This window comes from Bos indicus, chromosome 7 (assembly GCF_029378745.1).
Source record: "Bos indicus isolate NIAB-ARS_2022 breed Sahiwal x Tharparkar chromosome 7, NIAB-ARS_B.indTharparkar_mat_pri_1.0, whole genome shotgun sequence".
NCBI classification, from domain to species: Eukaryota; Metazoa; Chordata; class Mammalia; order Artiodactyla; family Bovidae; genus Bos; species Bos indicus.
This window is the reverse complement of record NC_091766.1, coordinates 12462678-12480541: the sequence shown is the minus strand read 5'-3', so window position 1 is coordinate 12480541 and position 17864 is coordinate 12462678. Positions and strand designations below refer to the sequence as shown.

Sequence of the window (17864 nt, the reverse complement as noted above, 5' to 3'; positions counted from 1 at the left end):
TACGAATTCCTCGTATCCCTTATCGCGTACTCCAGGGAAATCATCACCCTCCCCGAAACCTCTCCCGGTGTGCCTCGGATCGCCCCAGCACCCCCTTCCTCACGCACCCTAGGGTCCTATGGCCCCTCCCCCTGCAGGCGCTCCGAGCCACCCAGCCCGTGGCCGCTGTTTACAAGGACACGCGCTTCCTGACAATGACGCGAGCCGCCTCCTCCCCTTCCCCACGCTCCAGAAGGGGGGGCGGGGGCCTGGCTCCGGCGACAGCCAATCAGAGCGCACTTCCGCGGCTGACAACCGCGGTATAAAGGCTTGTGGCTCTGGCGGAGCGGCCGGGACCTTGAGCACGGCCAGGCCAGCACCGGAGCCAGCAGGGAGCGGGGAGCAAGGGGGAAGCGACACCAAGAAAACGAGCGCGCCGGAGAGGGGCAAAGGGGCTCGAGAAGCCGCACAGAGCTTCCTCGCAAAGCCTCCGACCGGCCTCTTCCGACCAGTGCCAGCCCTCAGGAACGTTCGTCCAGACACCCGATACAGGCACAGCCGCGGACTGCGCGCGGCTCGCTGCAGCGAGGCCCGGGGCGGCCCCGCAGGGACCCCCTCAGACCTCCCGGGCCGCCCGGATGTGCACTAAAATGGAACAGCCCTTCTACCACGACGACTCATACGCAGCAGCGGGATACGGCCGGACCCCAGGCGGCCTCTCTCTACACGACTACAAACTCCTGAAACCCAGCCTGGCGCTCAACCTGTCAGACCCCTACCGAAATCTCAAAGCACCCGGTGCGCGGGGTCCCGGCCCAGAGGGCAACGGCGGAGGCAGCTACTTTTCCAGCCAGGGTTCGGACACAGGCGCGTCGCTCAAGCTCGCCTCATCGGAGCTGGAGCGCCTAATCGTCCCCAACAGCAACGGCGTGATCACGACGACGCCCACGCCCCCGGGACAGTACTTTTACCCCCGCGGGGGTGGCAGCGGTGGAGGTGCGGGGGGCGCAGGGGGCGGCGTCACTGAGGAGCAGGAAGGCTTCGCCGACGGCTTTGTAAAAGCGCTGGACGACCTGCACAAGATGAACCACGTGACGCCCCCCAACGTGTCCCTGGGCGCCAGCGGGGGCCCCCCAGCCGGGCCCGGGGGCGTCTACGCCGGCCCGGAGCCGCCTCCAGTCTACACCAACCTCAGCAGCTATTCTCCGGCCTCTGCGCCCTCCGGAGGAGCCGGGGCCGCCGTTGGGACAGGGAGCTCGTACCCGACGGCCACCATCAGCTACCTCCCACACGCGCCGCCCTTCGCCGGCGGCCACCCGGCGCAGCTAGGCCTGGGCCGTGGCGCCTCCGCCTTCAAGGAGGAACCGCAGACCGTGCCTGAGGCGCGCAGCCGCGATGCCACGCCGCCGGTGTCCCCCATCAACATGGAAGACCAGGAGCGCATCAAAGTAGAGCGCAAGCGGCTGCGAAACCGGCTGGCGGCCACCAAGTGCCGGAAGCGGAAGCTGGAGCGCATCGCGCGCCTGGAGGACAAGGTGAAGACACTCAAGGCCGAGAACGCGGGGCTGTCCAGCACTGCCGGCCTCCTCCGGGAGCAGGTGGCCCAGCTCAAACAGAAGGTCATGACCCACGTCAGCAACGGCTGCCAACTGCTGCTTGGGGTCAAGGGACACGCCTTCTGAGCGCCCCCTTATCCCCCGTACGGACATTTCCCCAACCTGGACGGCTGGGCGCACGCCTCCCATGGGGCGAGGGGGCAGGCGGTGGGCACTGGCCCCGGGGCCTGAGGGCGCTACAAACCACACTGGACTCCTGCCCTCCCGCTCTGCGCCCAGTCCTTCCACCTCAACGTTTACAAGCCCCTCTTCCACTATTTTTTTTTTAATTTTTTTTCCTGCAGAACTCAATTCATATTGAATATAATATATTTGTGTATTTAACAGGGAGGGGAGGAGGGGGCGATTGCGGCGGAGCTGGCCCCGCCGACCGGTACTCTAGCCCTCGGGGATACTGGGGAGGGGACCCCCGCCCCCTGCCCTCCCCCCTCTGCACCGTACTGTGGAGAAGAAACACGCAGTCGGTTTCTAAAGGATTTATTTTAATTTGTGTTTATGTGTTAGTTCGTTTATTGTCCTTACTTTTTATTGAATCTATTTAAGTAAAAAAAAAAAAGTTCTTTATTAATTTCTGTTGTCTTTTTTTCAAGCCGGGCGGGCGGAGGGAGGGGAGTACTGGGCAGTCCCCACCCCACGGCTGTTTGTGGCTTGCTCCTGTAACTGTGTCAACCTCGCCAGTTCTGTTCAGGCATCTTGCGCCCTCAGCCCGGGTGTCCAACCCTTCTCGCGTCTCCTGATCTCCCGGATTGGAAGGTCCAGGGCGTGTACACAGTCCAGCCACCCCCCCCCTCCCCCGCCCCCAGCGCCAGGGGACAGGATGCCTGGAGCGAAACGCTCAGCGCGCAGGCGCGGCACCGCCCAGCCGCGCGCGCCGGGGCTTTCCCCGCTGACGCTGCGGAAGCGCTGTCCAAACATGGGCTGATTCTGCCCAGTGACGCGACAGCGGTCTCCGGGCAGATTCCGGGAATCCCCTCCCCCGCTCTGCCCGGCAGGGCTGCGGCGCCGGGAAGGGGGCCGGGATTTTCCCAGGCTGGCGGCTACCGAGGCCCGGAAAGCCCCAGGCCTGGGTCCAGAGCGTCCGCTGTGGGCGGGCCGCGCTCCAGAGCCCCAGGAGCCACCCCAGAGTTTCCCCCATCGGGCTGGCCCCTGGGTCCTGCCCAGCCCACGCCCGCTGCGTTTGACCTGACCCGGGCGGGGGGATGCAGTTGCCTGCGCGTCGTTGCCACCGCGATCCCCTCCCCACCCCCGCCAGGAAGGGCGGTGCCCGCCTGCCAGTTTCCCCTCCCGGGTGCCAGGCCGGGAGCGGGGCGACTGCCAGGTCTGGTCCTGCCGGGGCGGCTGCTCCGACCGCCGGGCGACGCCGCCGCCCTCGCACGGGGCTGCCTCCCCCGCAGCTAGGACGGGTAGGAGGGCGGCTGGCGAGCCCCGATGACGATCTGGCCGGCTTCGGAGCTGGAAGCCCCCAGAACAGCAGAGAAGAACACAGACTGAGAAACCAGGCCACAGGGCCTAGGTGCGGTAGAACAGACGCTTCATTAATTTGTTTATAAAATACTGAACGACCCGGTCCTGGAGTCACTAGCTGGACCAGGGCAGACAGACAATAAACAAGCAAACATGATTTGGAGATGGTTCTTAGTGCCAGGAAGAGAAAAAAAAACTGGTCGTGATGGAGCAGGGGAGGTGAGCTGCTTTGGAGAATGAATTGGGAACACGGAACTTTAATGAGGCGATTTTTCAGCTGACCCCTGAGAAAATCCTGAGTTAACAGAGTTCTGCCAGAAAAAATAGTATATGCATCTGTGGCCAGAACAAGATCAGCCTGTTAAAAGAACACCAAGAAGCCACTGTGCTTCAGTGGAGTGAACCCACGGAGGTGGAGATGAGGTCAGGGAAGACCACGTAGGGCCTTGTGGAGGAGTATAAAATTCCAAGGCCGAGGACTTCCCTTGTGGTCCAGTGGCCAAGAATCCGCCTGGTGGTGCAGGGGACTCGAGTTTGATTCCTGGTTTGGGAAGATTCCACATGCTGTGGAGCAACTAAGCCAGTGAGGTATGCCACAACTACTGAAGCCAGTGCTCTAGGGCCTGCTTCAGAAGAGAAGCCCATGCACTGCAGCTAGGGCAGCCCCCACTCACTGTGACTAGAGAAAGCCAATTCTCAGCAATGAAGGCCTAGTGCAGTCAAAATAATTTTAAAAATTTAAAAACAAAAAAACTCCAAGGCTGAGATGAGTGACTTTGGAGGGCATTAGGCTGGAGTACTACTAATGGTGATTTAGTCACTAAGTTGTGTCTGACTCTTAAGTGACCCCATGGACTGTAGCCTGCCAGGCTCCTCCATCCATGGATTTTCCAGGCCAAGAATACTGGAGTGGGGTGCCATTTCCTCCTCCAGGGGATCTTCTTGACTCAGGGATTGAACCTGCGACTCCTGCATTGTAGGGAAATTCTTTACTAAGCCACTAGGGAAGCTTAATTTAATAATGGGCCTATGGATTAAATGAGCATGTCAGTCCTGTGGAAGGAAATGAGGGCTAAGAATGGAAACACCACTTGACTGAAAAAGTACAGCATCAAACTTTGCACCTTAGAACACTGTGTTGCTCCTAACACCTGCCTTCTTGTCTAACCCTCACCCTTCCATTTCAGGGGCAGGACATAGACTTTCCAAGCTCTGGTGGTACAAAACTTGCAGCAGGAACTATGCATGTACCTCAAGCTCCCACTCTTGGTTCTACTTTCAGGATTGGGTCCCCACCCTCTTCCAGTCCCAGGAACCTGGTCCTATTAACCATTAATAGAGTCCTGATCTTCACATACTTACCTCTTTTAACATGCATTGTCTTCATTCCCACTGGTCGTCTTTATATTCCCGTTTTGCTATTGAAAAGACCCAGGTTAGACCACAGCTCCTAAGCGGCTTTTTAACTCAGGCTGGCTGCTGTTCAGGTGTGGGCGCTGCCCTGCCTGGCCAGGTTTCAGGTAGTAAGGCAGCCTGGGACTCGCTCCCTGCAAGGGGCAACAGCGCCAACCACCTCCCCATTCAGGCCACGGAGAAGCAGTGAGCATGAGGCAAGGCTGCCACCTTGTGGTGGAGATTGGTAACCAGACTGTCAGTTTCCCAGGCCACAGCCTGGAGAATGCGGCCGCGGGTGGTACACCAGGACAAACCACACAAAACACAAGACTTAGATCTGTCCCTAATACTTTATTAGTCACCTATAGGCCTGTTCCCAGTTATGTGGGCTCCAAGGAGGGGGTCACCATTCACCAGCTCGCAGCTGGGAGCTTGAGAAGGACTTGGCCTAACCCTCTGTGGTCATGGACTGTGGAGTCTGAAGGAGCAGGTCTGGCATTTCCTGGGTCAGTACAGGACACATAGGTAGGGGCACAGAGGTGGGCCAAGAGCCCAAGCTTGCCACCATCTGCCAGCCTAGTTGTGTTTGGAGAAATATTCCTTGCTGTCGTCCACATTGGGCTTGATTGTGTCACTGCCTGGTGTCCAGCCGGCGGGGCAGACTGTGGAAAACAGGGATGCACAGGTGAGGCTAGAGTGCATGTTCAAGGGAGAGTGGTAGTGAAGGGACAAAAAGAGGCGCGAGAGCATGAGTCGCAGAAGAAAAAGCCTAGAGCCAAGTGCTCCAGGCCTAAGACCATGCCACATGATGAAAGAAGCCCTCCACGCTCAGCTGCAGGATTGTCTGACATTTGGGCGGGGGGGGGGGCTGTGTCTCAAGGTATGTGGGATCTTAGTTTTCTGACCAGGGATTGAATCTGTATCCCTTGTAGTGGAAGTTTCAACCACTGGACTGCCAGGGAAGTCCCTATTTTATTTTTTGGCCATGCCGTGTGGCTTATGGAATCTTAGTTCCCTGATCAGGGACTGAACTTGGGCCCTTAGCAGTAAAAGTTTGGAAACCAGTGGACAGCCAGCGAATTCCCTGAATGACATTTTAATTTCTTTCCGACTCCTTTAATCACATCTTTCTCTCTTAGCCCCCGTCCCAGTGGACTTCAAGAGCCAGTGGCCTTCACAGAAGATAACTCTCATCCAATTAACATTCAAGCCTGCCTTGGTACAGGCCTTCTCAAATATCTTTTATGGAGTTCTATTACCTCCCCAGTTGTCTGCCCTTATATTGGGGTAGTATCTCCCCCACCGGACTAGAAATTTCTTGCAGACCTTGAGCTGAATCTTCTCTGGGGCCTCACATCCACTCCACACAAGCGATAGAGCAGGCCATGAACATACGTGTGCATGACACAGGGGCTGCGTATGTACCCACGTGTGGACACATGTGACTGGGTGTGTGTGCTCACCTTCCCCGTGCTCATCTGTGTACTGGAAAGCCTGGACCAGCCTCAGAGCCTCATCCACAGAGCGTCCCACAGGCAAGTCATTGATGGTGACCTGGCGAAGGACACCCTTGCCGTCGATGACAAAGAGGCCCCTGAGATATTGGAGTTCACAGTGAGGAGCTGGGGCTCCCACTGTCAGGACCCGGGGAGGGAGCACAGACTCCCTGCTAACCGCAGGGTGAGAGTGGTCCCCTCACCCTGAGGATGGTGGCTTCCCGAGGTTCCCACAGTACCTGTAGGCGATCCCCTCATCTTCCTTCAGCACGCCATAATCACTGGACAACTTTCTGGTTACATCAGCCAGCAGGGGAATGTTCAGCGGGCCCAAGCCTCCCTCTTTCCTGGGAGTGTTGATCCTGGGGGTGGGGGAGAGAAGGTTGGGACCTCAGGATGGCTGGTGCAGCAGGGTCCTTACTCTGTGATAAGGGCCTGGGTGTGATAAGGGCTGGAGAAGGGGGTGCTGGAGGTGAGAGATAAGCGGCCTGAAAGCAAGTCCCAGGGAGCCCCGCCCACCCCACCCTGAAGTGGGTGCAGGGACTGCTTCCCACAGCTGGGAAGACTAAGCTAATACTCTAGCAAAGTGACTTCACGTGTGCAGCAGCAACGGGAGGCAGAGAACCTGCCCTGAAGTCCTCATCCTCCTCTTTCGAACTCTTAAACTGCAGTTTCCACCTGGCTCAAATAGTCCTTGGGAGGCAGACTGCATTGCCCTGAGATAAAACATTTATCAACCCCCTATGCCACAGAAACTACTTTTCAAAGGCTAATTACTGTCATCATCGTGAAGGACTTGGGACTCACTCTCTCCATTATTTTCTTGCTGGGAAAGGGATACGCAGAGGTTGCCCATTGACCAGGAGAACACACAGCTGGGGCCTTAGAGAGGTGTAGGTTTAGCTGTACCCTCCCTCCTTGCTGGTGATCTCCATTCCTACCAAGCCAGGTGGGTGAACTGAGAGTCGACCGAGACGCCCAGCACCTCGCAGTTCAGCTTGTGGAACTCCGCAGCACGGTCGCTGAAAGCTACGATCTCCGTGGGGCACACAAAGGTAAAGTCCAGCGGGTAGAAAAAGAGGACCACGTACTTCCCTGGGGAAAGGGGTGGGAAGAGACGAGGAGTTGAGGCTCGGGCCCTCTAAGGCCTGTGCCCCGCCCCCACCGCGGCCCCCATCTAGGCCCTCACCTTTGTAGTCGGAAAGTTTCACCTCCTTGAAGGCACCATCCACCACCGCGGTGGCCTGGAATTCCGGGGCGGGCTTTCCGACGTGCGCCTTGCAGACGCAGGCCATGACTGAAAGCTGAGAGCCCCCACCCCGCCCCACCCACGCCGGGTCAGTGCGCCCAGGACGACCCTTTGTCTTCACTTCCCAAGGTCAAGCTGCACATCCGGCCGAATTACCGAGTCAGGGCGGCGGAGACACTTGCAGCCCTGCCCCGCACCCTCTCCGGGACCAGGTCGGCGCGGCCGGGAGACTTTTAGGAGATCCACCCACCTGGACAGCCAGTGCGGCCGGGCTGCTGCCGCCGGGTCCCCAGTTAGCGTGTCGGCCGTAGCGCGATCGCGCAAGCCCACCCGCCCAGGAGATGTCAAGAGTTGGGGAGGGGACGCATGGGATGCGGCAGCTACTCCAAGGTTCTGGCCTCGGTTTCCCGCCCCCCCACCCCCACCCCCACCCCCACAAGGACAAAGGCTGCCGCTACGGCGGGCGGAAAACAAAGGCGGCTGGCCCTGAGGTCTGGATTGGGCCTGAGCTGCTCCAAGGGGACCCACCCCGCAGCCCGATGCACTCCCGGTGTCCATACCTGCGTGGGTAAGGGCGAGACGCAGGGACTCTAGGATGCACGGACTTGATTTCGCAGGGCCAAGAGCCCAGGCCAGCGGCGCCTTTTATAGTCGGCCCGAACCATGACGCCTAGGGCGCGGGGAGGTGGGCGGACTTACGGAGCGGTCGGGTCCACTATAAGAAGCGCAGGGGAGGGGAAGCGGAGCCGGCCGCGACCACGCGCCCGCGAGTGGCGGGGGGGGACGCGCAGTCTCCGGCCCAGACCACTGCACCCGACCGCGGGGGGTGATGCGCGGGGCCTCCTCTTTGGAGCGCGCCGGGGTCGGTTGGAGTCCGGCATGGCCCGGAGCCGGGCGGCACTGCTACTGCCGTCTCTGATGCTCCTGCTGCTGGTGACCCCTGCCCAGGTCTCCCCCGACTACCAGTACTTTGGCCAGCAGGGCGAAGGGGACACCTGGGAGCAGCTGCGGTTGCAGCATCAGGAAAAAGGTAACTGCAGGCCGCGGATATGACAGTGCAGAAGGGGGCCTCATTTGCCCCCACCTCACCATCTGGCTGCAGATAGACCCTCTCCAGGGACTTCAAATTTCTGCCTTGCTGAGCCCTGGGGGTACCTCTTGGGCTGGTTACTTTGGCTTAGTTTTCTCATCTGTAAATTAAGATAATGTCTTTAAGCAGTATACATGGGGAGAGGGGAGTGGACAGGCAATAAATACCAACGCAGACGTGTCCATAAATTCATGGATAAGTGCTGAGAAAGGCGGAGATAGAGAAGGCAGGGCGCATGTAAACTTCTAAAGTCAGAGAAGGCCTCCTGGCTGAAAATAGGTAACCAATGCAGCCGGAATAACAAGCAAAAAGCTCCAAATGCGAAGATTTAAGGGGAGGAGCGCGCCAGCGAGTCGGAACAGCAAGTGCCAAGATGGAAAGACAAATGGAAAGAGGCCAGTGTTGTCTGGCAGAGGCTTGATGAGGGCATGAGGTGTCAGGACTTTCTGAGCCCCAGACTTGAGCTAAGACTTGTCAACTAGGGCCGAAGGGAAGTCTGTAAAAGAACAGTTGTAAAGGGCGCGTCTGATAAATGTAGCTGCTTTAAAAGTGGTCAAGATAATTGTTTTTGTATTCCGTGCATAGCCAGGGGCTTTAAGTACCTTCATTATGCTAATTATGTCCTTTAATTTACCACCTGGTAACACCGCTGGTCAGGTGACACTGGACTTGTTGGACCGGCTTGTGATCACACCCTTGTAGAGAGGAGTCACCTTCAGACGGTGGCCACCAAGTGTGTTGTACCACACCCCCAAATGGACAGGCAGGCACAGATGGGAAGTGTCATTTTGCAGCCCCTCTGGGCCACTCACCAGATGTGTGAGCTTGGAAAGGTGGATTGCTCTTCTTAGGTCTCAGTTTCCCCACCTGGGACTAATGGGAAGATTAGAGATCATCTGTGTCGGGATAGGTGGCAGAGAAACACAGCTGAGCATATATACTGTTGTTCAGTCGCTCCGTCGTGTCCGACTCCTTGCGAACCCATGGGCTGCAGTACGCCAGGCTTCCCTGTTCTTCACCATCTCCCAGAGTCTGGAACTGTTATTTGTTAGTATCTTTCTCCTCCACCCTCCTTAGAATGGGGGGATATAGGTTCCCCCTCTACCTGGCCCTCCATCCCTAGAATTGGAAGACTCTGTCCTTGGCCCTTGGGGAAAGTGGCGCTGTTTCTGCGACCTGGGCAAGCAGGAGCGCAGCCGCGAGGTTGTGGGCACGTCTCCGGGCCCGGTGTTCATGGACCGCGAGAATCTGGTGCAGGTGCGACCCTGCCGGCAACGGGATTGTTCATCCTGCGAGCCGAACGACTGCGACTGGAGGCTCTGAGGCCGGGTGAGCAGCGGACGTGGAGGAGGCGCCCCCCTCACCCCCGCACCCCACCCCCTGCGGGCTGGCTTGTCCGGGGCCCTGAGTCCCCAGGGTGGGAGGGGAGAGAGGAAGGGCTGGACGTGGGGACGCGGGTACGAGGCGGGCATCGGGAAAAGGAACACTAAATCTGGGGCTTAAGCAGAGCGTGTGAAAGGAGAGCTGAGTTAGGAGATGTGAGCCCCGCTGATAACCGAGGAGAAAGGAAGATAGACGGTGGGGGTGGGGAGGGGGAAACGGAGATGGAGGAACAGAAACCCACAAGCTGAGGGCGTGAGCCCTGATGAAAGCAGAAAATAGAAAGAGATGCGTTCGTTGGAACAAATCTAGGAGGCGTGCTCCTCGCTAAGACGTGAGAAAAAGAGGGGAAAGAGCAGAGGAGGGGGCGGGGGCTTGAACCCTGAGTTTGGCAGGGGGAGGGAGCCTGCGTGATGGACGAAGACTCCAAGGCGGATTCTGGAGAAGTCTGGGATCTCTGTTCAGGGGTAGAGGAGGCTTAGCCCGAAAGAGAGAATACGAACCGGGCGGGGGTAAGGGGGAGGCGCTTCCGGTGAGCTACGAGGGAGTTGGGGGTTCCAAGTCCAAAGGTTTGAGTCCAGTGGGAGCCAGAATACCTAGTATAGGGGGCTTAGACTGTGGGGCGCTCCAGGGACCTCGAACACAGGAGGGCCTGAAACCAGATGGAGGCTGGGAACTCAGTGATGCAGACACCGAATTCTCGCAGTCTAGTGGTATTTGACCTTCTAGGCTTTGACGGGGCTTCCCAGGTGGCTCAGACGGTAAAGAATCCTCCCGCAATGAGGGAGACCTGGGTTCGATCCCTGGGTTGGGAAGATTCCCTGGAGGAGGGCGTGGCAACCCACTCCAGTATTCTTGCCTGGAGAATCCCATGGACAGAAGAGCCTACAGTCCAAGGGGTCGCAAAGAGTCGGATACGACTGAGAGACTAAGTACAGCACAAGCTTTGATGAGGTCGAGTCCTTCAAGGCTCCCCCTCAATTTCCCCTTGTCTGCCCACTAGCCGCGGCGGGAGGAGCTCCAGAGACACGGGGGCGGAGCTTGGAAAGCGACACCGCCCACTCGGTTCCCCAATTGCGGAGCTCGCTTGTCAGCCTCGGAAACTACAATTCCCAGGAAGCCGCACTGCAGCGGCGTCGGCAAAGGCTGCGCAAACGTCAACAGCGGCTGGCGCGTTGGGGGCGTGTCCTGCGTGCCGATAGGTCGAGAGCTGGCACTGTTGCGGAGCCCGCGGAAAACGCGCGGGGAGACCTTTCCTTGCAGACTTCGCTACTACGGCTGGTGGCGGCGGCCGAGGCGGCATGGATCTCAGCGAGCTGGAAAGAGACAATACGGGCCGCTGTCGCCTGAGTTCGCCTGTGCCTCCTGTGTGCCTCAAAGAGCCCTGCGTCCTGGGCGTCGATGAAGCAGGCCGGGGCCCGGTGCTGGGTGCGCCCCCAGGGCCGGGTGGGGGAGGGGCATGATAAGGGCGATGCAAGTTGCAGTGGAACCGGAGCTGGGGTTGCACCAGACTCGAGGAGGGGGGTGATAGTGGTGATGGGGATGGCATTGGTGATGGCACCGAAAAAAAAAAGGGTGATGATGGAATAGAGGTGGTGGCTTTCAAGGGCTCACTGGACTCCCTCTTCCCCAGGCCCCATGGTCTATGCTATCTGCTATTGTCCCCTGTCCCGCCTGGAGGATCTGGAGGCTCTGAAAGTGGCAGGTGAGCACTGGGGTGCGTCTAGGGAGGGGGTTCCTGGGCATGGGCACGGGTGGGTGCAGACTGGAGGGGGAAAGCAGGAACTGGGGGAACCAGCCCCTCCCCTTCTCTCCCAACCCTCCTCCCAGACTCAAAGACCCTGTCGGAGAGCGAGCGGGACAGGCTCTTTGCGAAAATGGAGGAGGACGGGGACTTTGTGGGCTGGGCACTGGACGTGCTGTCTCCAAACCTCATCTCTACCAGCATGCTTGGGCGGTGAGGGGTCCCGGAGGGTGGGGGAGCGGGTCGGGAGGAGGGGCAACCAGAGTGGGTTGGAAGGGATGGGTGGCTGGAACGAAGTTGACTGGGTTCTGTCCACCACCACAGGGTGAAATACAACCTGAACGCCCTCTCTCATGATACAGCCACTGGGCTAGTGCAGTTTGCGTTGGACCAGGGTGTGAACGTGGCCCAGGTGAGCTAACTTGGATTGCCCCCATCTGATCATCTCAGGATAAAATAGGAGTGTCGAAGTGCAGTGGATGACTCTGCATCAGACATACCTAGAATATCTCAGAAACGTGTGTTACTGCTGCTGATGTTCTACTGTTTTTATTTTATTGTATTGTCTTTTTTTTTGGCCACACTGCATGGCATGTAGGATCTTAGTTCCCCCACCAGGGATTGAACCCACACCCACCCCTGCATTGGAAGCATGGAGTCTTAACCACTGGACTACCAGGGAAGTTCCCCCAACTGTTTCTTCTACCCCAAATGTGTGCTCCACTGAGGACCATTGTGGAGCCCCCAGCCTCACCCCCATCTAATCTGTGTCTCTATCCTAACAGTTCAGTGTCTAGAACGAAACCCACATGTTTGCCTCCATCCTCCCCCAGCCCTCTCCCCTACTGCTTGCTCCCCACACAGCAGACAGTCGTTTATATTTTTGGAATGTAAATCTTGGCATTTAATTTTCTGAGCACCGTTGGAATTAAGAAAACTCACAGGCAAGTGAAGAAATGAGATTAAATCACCAGAGAGAAATAGAAGTTGGCATTGCAGCCAGTGCTCTGAGGCAAAGAACAGACTGTTTTGAGAGAATCAGAAGGGCAAGTACACTTGAGATAGGGAATGTAACAAGAGAGGCCTTGCTGAGGAGGTGGCTCAGGTCCAGGACTCTGTGCAGTGCCTTGGAGACAAACAAGGACCTTTGCCTATGCAAAGAATGTGGAGCTGCCTATGCAGTGCTGAAACAGACAAGGACCCTACCCTCAGGGGTTCATGATCAAGTCAGGGGAGACGGATGGGCAACTGGTAAGCAAATAATAAAGGTGGTTTTGAGAATAATAACAGCTATGGAGATCCCTTGTCCTGTTACTTTTCTGACCCCATTTCTGTTCCAGCCATGTATTCTCTACTGCTGTCCAGAGTTCTTGGCATGGTCCGGCCTCAGGACCTTTGCACTGGCTGTTCCCTCTGCCTAGAACACTCTTTCTCAGATCTCCCCATGGCTCATTCCCTCATTTCCTTCAGACCTTTATTCAGATGTCACCACCTCAGAGTGACTTTTCCTAAAATACCCCCGAACTATTGAAGATTATAACCTCTTCTCAATCTCCCCTATCCTTTATTATTTATCTTCTTTCCTGTCTGTGGTCCTCCAGAGTGTCTACTCTGGCATGTTTGCTGCTGTGTCTCCAACACCTAGAGCAGCCCGTGGCATGCAGGAGGTGCTCAGTAAACGTAGAATGGATATAGTGTGATCAGGGAAAGCCTCTTTGGGAGGTGATGTTTGAGCTGAGACCCCTGAGAGAAGGATGCAGCCTGGGCCTGGTCATGAGCTGAGAGAAGAATATTTCAGGCAGTGGGAGCAGCAAATGCCAGGACCATGAAGCTGGGCCATTGGCACAGTTGTTTTTTCTGGGTGTTTGTTGACTGAGTACATTTCTCTTACCACGGCAGGTGTTTGTGGACACCGTGGGGCTCCCAGAGACATACCAGGAACGATTGCAGCAGCGTTTCCCTGGCATTGAGGTGACAGTCAAGGCCAAGGCAGATGCCCTCTACCCTGTGGTCAGTGCTGCCAGTATCTGTGCCAAGGTTAGGCCCCCACTGGCCATGGCCAGCTCTCAGCATCCCCCTGGGCAAGGAGGCAGGCGTGGCTGCTTCACGGTGCCTGTGGGAGATCCCAAGCGCCTGTTTTGCCCACAGGTGGCCCGAGACCAGGCTGTGAAGAACTGGAAGTTTGTGGAGAAACTGCAGGACCTGGACACTGATTATGGCTCGGGCTACCCTAATGGTGAGCAGATGGCAGCCACAGTAAACTAACAAGGCGGGCTTGGCGTGCTTCTGAGGTTTTCTAAGTTGTTCCTCTCAGCCTGCTCTGCAGCAGAAGAGGCTGAGGTAGCGCTGTATTCCAGCTGGCAGGCCCCTCTTCCCTTCTCCCTCCCTCCCTCCCTCCCTGCTGTCTCTCTGGAGCGCCAATGAAACACAGAGGCTCGTGGTGGACCTAAGGGGCGGAGTGAGGGGTACCAGCTCCTGTCCAGTGATCCCAGCTTGAATTCATTGTTTCTTTTCATTAGGAGGCTCAGTCTCCCTGTTTGTAAGGTGGAAATGACTGTGCCCTTCCCCAGTAAACTCTGCTGAAGACACATAAGGGCAGAGGCGATGATTCAGTGGCTGGGTACCAGGAACCCTTTGGCAGTTGGGTGGGGCAACCTAGCAAGTCTGGGATTGGACTTAGGTGAGGCCAAAGGGAGGAAAATCAAGTCTAGGCCAAACACAGTTTGGGTGGTGTTCATTGCTTACTGGGCACCTCGTATGTGCCTTGCAGAGCCAAGCCCTGGGGATTTAGCCATGAGCAAGACAAGCAGGGACCTCCCTGTGCCCACTGAGTTGGTGGTTGCATGGGAAATGGGTGTTAACCTAGTGGCCCACAAAGGCTGGTTCAGTGCCTGTTGTCTTTGGGGAGGTAAGCGAGATGGCCCAGACGCAGTCTCCCTGCACTTCACCTTGAGCACCTCCTCTCAGGCAGAGGGTCAGTGGGAACAGCCTGTGTGCAAGGGTCCCTAGACAGGAAGATGTCTCAGACAGTGATGGGTTCCTTGGGTACTCAAGAAGAGGCCTGAGATGAGGTGGTGGGCCCTCAGATGCCAAGCTGAGAAGCTGGGACATCACGGCAGGGCTCTCCCACTGTCCACCCTACCCTGCCCCCAGATCCCAAGACGAAAGCCTGGTTGAGGAAGCACGTGGACCCTGTGTTCGGCTTCCCCCAGTTTGTCCGCTTCAGCTGGCGCACAGCCCAGAGCATCCTGGAGAGTGAGGCGGAAGACGTGAAGTGGTAGGTGTCTGGAAGCAAGGGTGAGAGGCCAGGGCGCCGCCCTGCCTGGGAGGACCAATCCCCCAGAAGTTGGAGTCACCACCTCTCTCCCACAGGGAGGACTCAGAGACTGGGGATCCGATGGGACCTGGGAAGATCAAGTCCTACTTCAGTGAAAGCCCCCAAACCTGCCTCCGCCTCCCCCATCGGTACTTCCAGGAGCGGGGCCTGGAGTCAGCCACTGTCCTCTAGGATCCAGCCTGGACCCTGTTTACCTGCTCCCCAACACCCATCCCCCCCCAGTTCGTGATTAAAATTCTTGAAGGAAAGCTAAGTGTGGGGATTCTACTTTGGGATAGAACTGTGTTCCATGTGCATCTGGACCCAGTCACTAACTTCTGGAACCTAAACAGGATGGGTATTGGTTGATTTAATTTGATTTTTTAAATGCCTAGTAGATTTGTTTGATGCAGAATTAGGAACCAGTATGCTGAGCAGCTAAGGGCTTCACAGGTGGCACTAGTGGTAAAGAACCCACCGGCCGATGAAGACGACATAAGAGACATGGATTGATTCCTGGGTTGGGAAGATCCCCTGGAAGAGGGTATGGCAACCCATTCCAGGGTTCTTGCCTGGAGAATCCCGTAGACAGAGGAGCCTGGTGGGCTACAGTCTATAAGGTCACAAGGAGTTGGACACACCTGAAGTGACCGAGGGTCCCACCACATACCACACTGAGAAGCTCCCCTTCCATACTACCCCCCAGCACCCTAGTCGACTTAATGGGGTGTCTCAGTCCTTTGTGGCCTGTTGTAACAAAATACCACAGGCTGGGCGCTCTATAAACAATAGCTACTTATATTTAACAGTTCTGGAGGCCGGAAGTCCAAGATCAGGGTACCAAGCCAGGTGGCTTTGGGGAAGGCCCTCATCCAGATCACAGACTGCCATCTCCCTGGGTTCTCACGTGAAGGGGTGAGGAATCTCTGCAGGGTCCCTTTTATGAGGGCACTAATCCCACCCATGAGAGAGCTCCACCCATGTGACCTTGTCCCCTCCCAAGGTGTAAGGTGTCCTCCTTACACCTAAGACCATCTTTGGGGGTTAGGATTTAAGCCTGAGTTTTTTGGGGGCTGTACAAACATTCGGACCATAGCAGGTGCCTCTTAGGCCCTTCTGGAGATACCCTGGCATGATACAGGTATATACACAGATACATTGTAACTGAGGTTCTGTTTTTTAAACAAATGAAAACAAAGTATACCTTAGATAGTCTGCATAGCTGTTTTTAAAATAAATTGTCTATTATTTATGTTTCGGCTGCAGCTGGGTCTTCCTTACTATGCTTTTCTCTAGTTGGGGCAATCAGAGGGTGCTCTCTAGTTGCGGCGCTTGGGCTTCTCACTGCAGTGACTTCTGCTGTGGAGCGCGGACTCTAGGACACATAGACTTCAGTAGTTGCAGCTCTCGGGCCCAGTTGCCCTGTGGCATGTGGAATCCTCACACACCAGGGATTGACCCATGTCCCCCACATTGGCAGCTGAATCCTTAACCAGTGGACGACCAGGGAAGTTCAGGCATAGCTCTTTTTACCACATATATCTTAGGATAGTTCAAATACGTGTCCAGAAGCCTTCCTTGTTCTGATAACGGCTGCAGATTCCTCTGTGGCGTGACTGTCCTGTTTAACACCTTGACTAGACCTTGAGCTGTGCCCCAGCTTTCTGTTTAATTGTACAGCAGGGAATGACAGGTTTGCCATCATTTTCTCACACTGTTGTGTCTGTAAAAACAAATTTCTAGGGGTAGGTTTCCTGGGTTAAAGGGACTATCTAATTTGAAGAGATATATCCAGATTCCCTCTGTGAAGGTTGTGCTCAGTGGCACTCCCACAAACAATGTAAGTGAGCATTAGTTTCCTTCACAGCCGCGCCAGCGCCAGGACAAGTTTATCTCACTCCATGAGAAATTTGGAAGTCAGGAGCTCAACATTAAATCCTATCTTTGTTTTTTCTGTGTTTTTTTTTTTTTAAATATCTTGTTGCATCAGGTCCTAGTTGTGACACGTGGGCTCTTTCATTGAGGCCCATAGGCTTCTCCCACTGTGGCACAAGGGCTCAGTAGCTGCAGTGTGCAGGCCTAGAGTGCAGTATGTGGGATCCTAGTTCCTGACCAGGAATCGAACCCATGTGCCTTGCATTTGAAGGCAGGTTTCTGACCAGTGGACCACCAGGGAAGTTGCAAAGATATTGTTCTTTTAGTCCGTCTTCTATTTTGCCAATTTAGGCAGGTTTTGCCTCTCATGATCCCAGGATGGCTGCCACAGCTCAAGATACCACATCCCAACCTTCAAAGGCCTCATCTACAAGCAGCCACCTTTTCTCTTCCTGGCTGAAAGTAGGACACGTCTGTGCCTGAGCAATCTGTTGCAAGGGGAATGGAATATCTGGGGTAAAGGATTAAATACTGATACCTTATCTGCCCCTTCCCCCAACTCTTGATCACCAGACACACACCTTGACTCGAACAGTAGGATTTTATTTCATCCTCTTTTTTCTTTTTTAATTTTGCCTTTTTGGGTTTGTTTGGTTTTTTGTTTTTGTTTTTTTTTTTTTTTAGCTGCATGGCTTGTGGGATCTCAGTCCCCTGACCAGCGATTGAACCCAAGCCACAGCAGTGCAGGCACCGAGTCCCAACCACTAGACCACCAGGGAACTCCTGAACAGTGAGATTTTAGCAGAAAAGGAGAGAATATTTGGCTGTGCCAATTCTGTGTTGCAGCGTGTGGGATCTTTTTTTGGGAGGGCTGTGCTGGATCTGACAGCACATGGACTTCTCTAGTTGTGCATGGGCTTAGTTACCCCATGGCCTGTGGAATCTTAGTTCCCCCTGGTCGGGGAACTGAGACCCCACAAGCCATGACCAGGCATCGAACTCACATTCCCTGCATTGGAAGGTGGATTCTTAACCACTAGACCTCCAGGGAAGTCCCAGCATGTGGGATCTTTAGTCCCAGCATGAGAACTCTTGATTGTGACATGTGGGATCTAGTTCCCTGACCAGGGATCATACCCGGACCTCCTGCATTGGGAGTGTGGAGTCTTAGCCAGTGGACCACCAGCCAAGTCCCAGCTCTTCACTTTTTAGTAAATGCTCTAATGGCAAAAAAAAAAAAAAAAAATTCAGGGCATTGTG

General features: G+C 55.9%; 4 protein-coding genes across 4 annotated transcripts; 3 read left to right on the top strand and 1 right to left on the bottom strand.

Annotated features, from left to right (window-relative positions):
• The first annotated feature begins 326 nt into the window (after positions 1 to 326).
• JUNB (JunB proto-oncogene, AP-1 transcription factor subunit) lies at positions 327 to 2163 on the top strand. The gene has a single exon (XM_019964057.2). It carries the CDS (start codon positions 618 to 620, stop codon positions 1659 to 1661), a length of 1044 nt encoding a protein of 347 aa, XP_019819616.2. The 5' UTR covers positions 327 to 617; the 3' UTR covers positions 1662 to 2163.
• A 2622-nt stretch (positions 2164 to 4785) lies between these two features.
• On the bottom strand, positions 4786 to 7908 carry PRDX2 (peroxiredoxin 2). Its single transcript, XM_019964056.2, has 6 exons — positions 7760 to 7908; positions 7140 to 7254; positions 6892 to 7045; positions 6190 to 6312; positions 5918 to 6048; positions 4786 to 5116 (listed from the first exon to the last, which is right to left on the bottom strand). The coding sequence occupies exons 2-6, from the start codon at positions 7243 to 7245 to the stop codon at positions 5031 to 5033; spliced, it is 600 nt and encodes a 199-aa protein (XP_019819615.1). The 5' UTR covers positions 7246 to 7254; positions 7760 to 7908; the 3' UTR covers positions 4786 to 5030.
• A 42-nt stretch (positions 7909 to 7950) lies between these two features.
• On the top strand, positions 7951 to 10864 carry THSD8 (thrombospondin type 1 domain containing 8). Its single transcript, XM_070792722.1, has 3 exons — positions 7951 to 8229; positions 9413 to 9618; positions 10673 to 10864. The coding sequence occupies exons 1-2, from the start codon at positions 8079 to 8081 to the stop codon at positions 9610 to 9612; spliced, it is 351 nt and encodes a 116-aa protein (XP_070648823.1). The 5' UTR covers positions 7951 to 8078; the 3' UTR covers positions 9613 to 9618; positions 10673 to 10864.
• A 66-nt stretch (positions 10865 to 10930) lies between these two features.
• RNASEH2A (ribonuclease H2 subunit A) lies at positions 10931 to 14998 on the top strand. Its single transcript, XM_019964055.2, has 8 exons — positions 10931 to 11097; positions 11303 to 11374; positions 11500 to 11626; positions 11738 to 11825; positions 13313 to 13450; positions 13562 to 13649; positions 14567 to 14690; positions 14786 to 14998. Exons 1-8 carry the CDS (start codon positions 10971 to 10973, stop codon positions 14919 to 14921), a joined length of 900 nt encoding a protein of 299 aa, XP_019819614.2. The 5' UTR covers positions 10931 to 10970; the 3' UTR covers positions 14922 to 14998.
• The last annotated feature ends 2866 nt before the right edge of the window (positions 14999 to 17864 follow it).

What these genes read in the sequence shown, in the direction of transcription:
- THSD8 (XM_070792722.1), top strand. Translation starts at nt 8,079, where the DNA reads ATGGCCCGGAGCCGGGCGGCACTGCTACTGCCGTCTCTGATGCTCCTG. An exon ending in GTTGCAGCATCAGGAAAAAG is followed by an intron (nt 8,230 to 9,412) that starts GTAACTGCAGGC and finishes CTCCATCCCTAG; the next exon opens with AATTGGAAGACTCTGTCCTT.
- PRDX2 (XM_019964056.2), bottom strand. Translation starts at nt 7,245, where the DNA reads ATGGCCTGCGTCTGCAAGGCGCACGTCGGAAAGCCCGCCCCGGAATTC. An exon ending in GATGAGGGGATCGCCTACAG is followed by an intron (nt 6,049 to 6,189) that starts GTACTGTGGGAA and finishes CCAATATCTCAG; the next exon opens with GGGCCTCTTTGTCATCGACG. An exon ending in CACAGATGAGCACGGGGAAG is followed by an intron (nt 5,117 to 5,917) that starts GTGAGCACACAC and finishes TGTTTTCCACAG; the next exon opens with TCTGCCCCGCCGGCTGGACA.
- JUNB (XM_019964057.2), top strand. Translation starts at nt 618, where the DNA reads ATGTGCACTAAAATGGAACAGCCCTTCTACCACGACGACTCATACGCA.
- RNASEH2A (XM_019964055.2), top strand. Translation starts at nt 10,971, where the DNA reads ATGGATCTCAGCGAGCTGGAAAGAGACAATACGGGCCGCTGTCGCCTG. An exon ending in AGGCCGGGGCCCGGTGCTGG is followed by an intron (nt 11,098 to 11,302) that starts GTGCGCCCCCAG and finishes CCTCTTCCCCAG; the next exon opens with GCCCCATGGTCTATGCTATC. An exon ending in AGGGTGTGAACGTGGCCCAG is followed by an intron (nt 11,826 to 13,312) that starts GTGAGCTAACTT and finishes TTACCACGGCAG; the next exon opens with GTGTTTGTGGACACCGTGGG.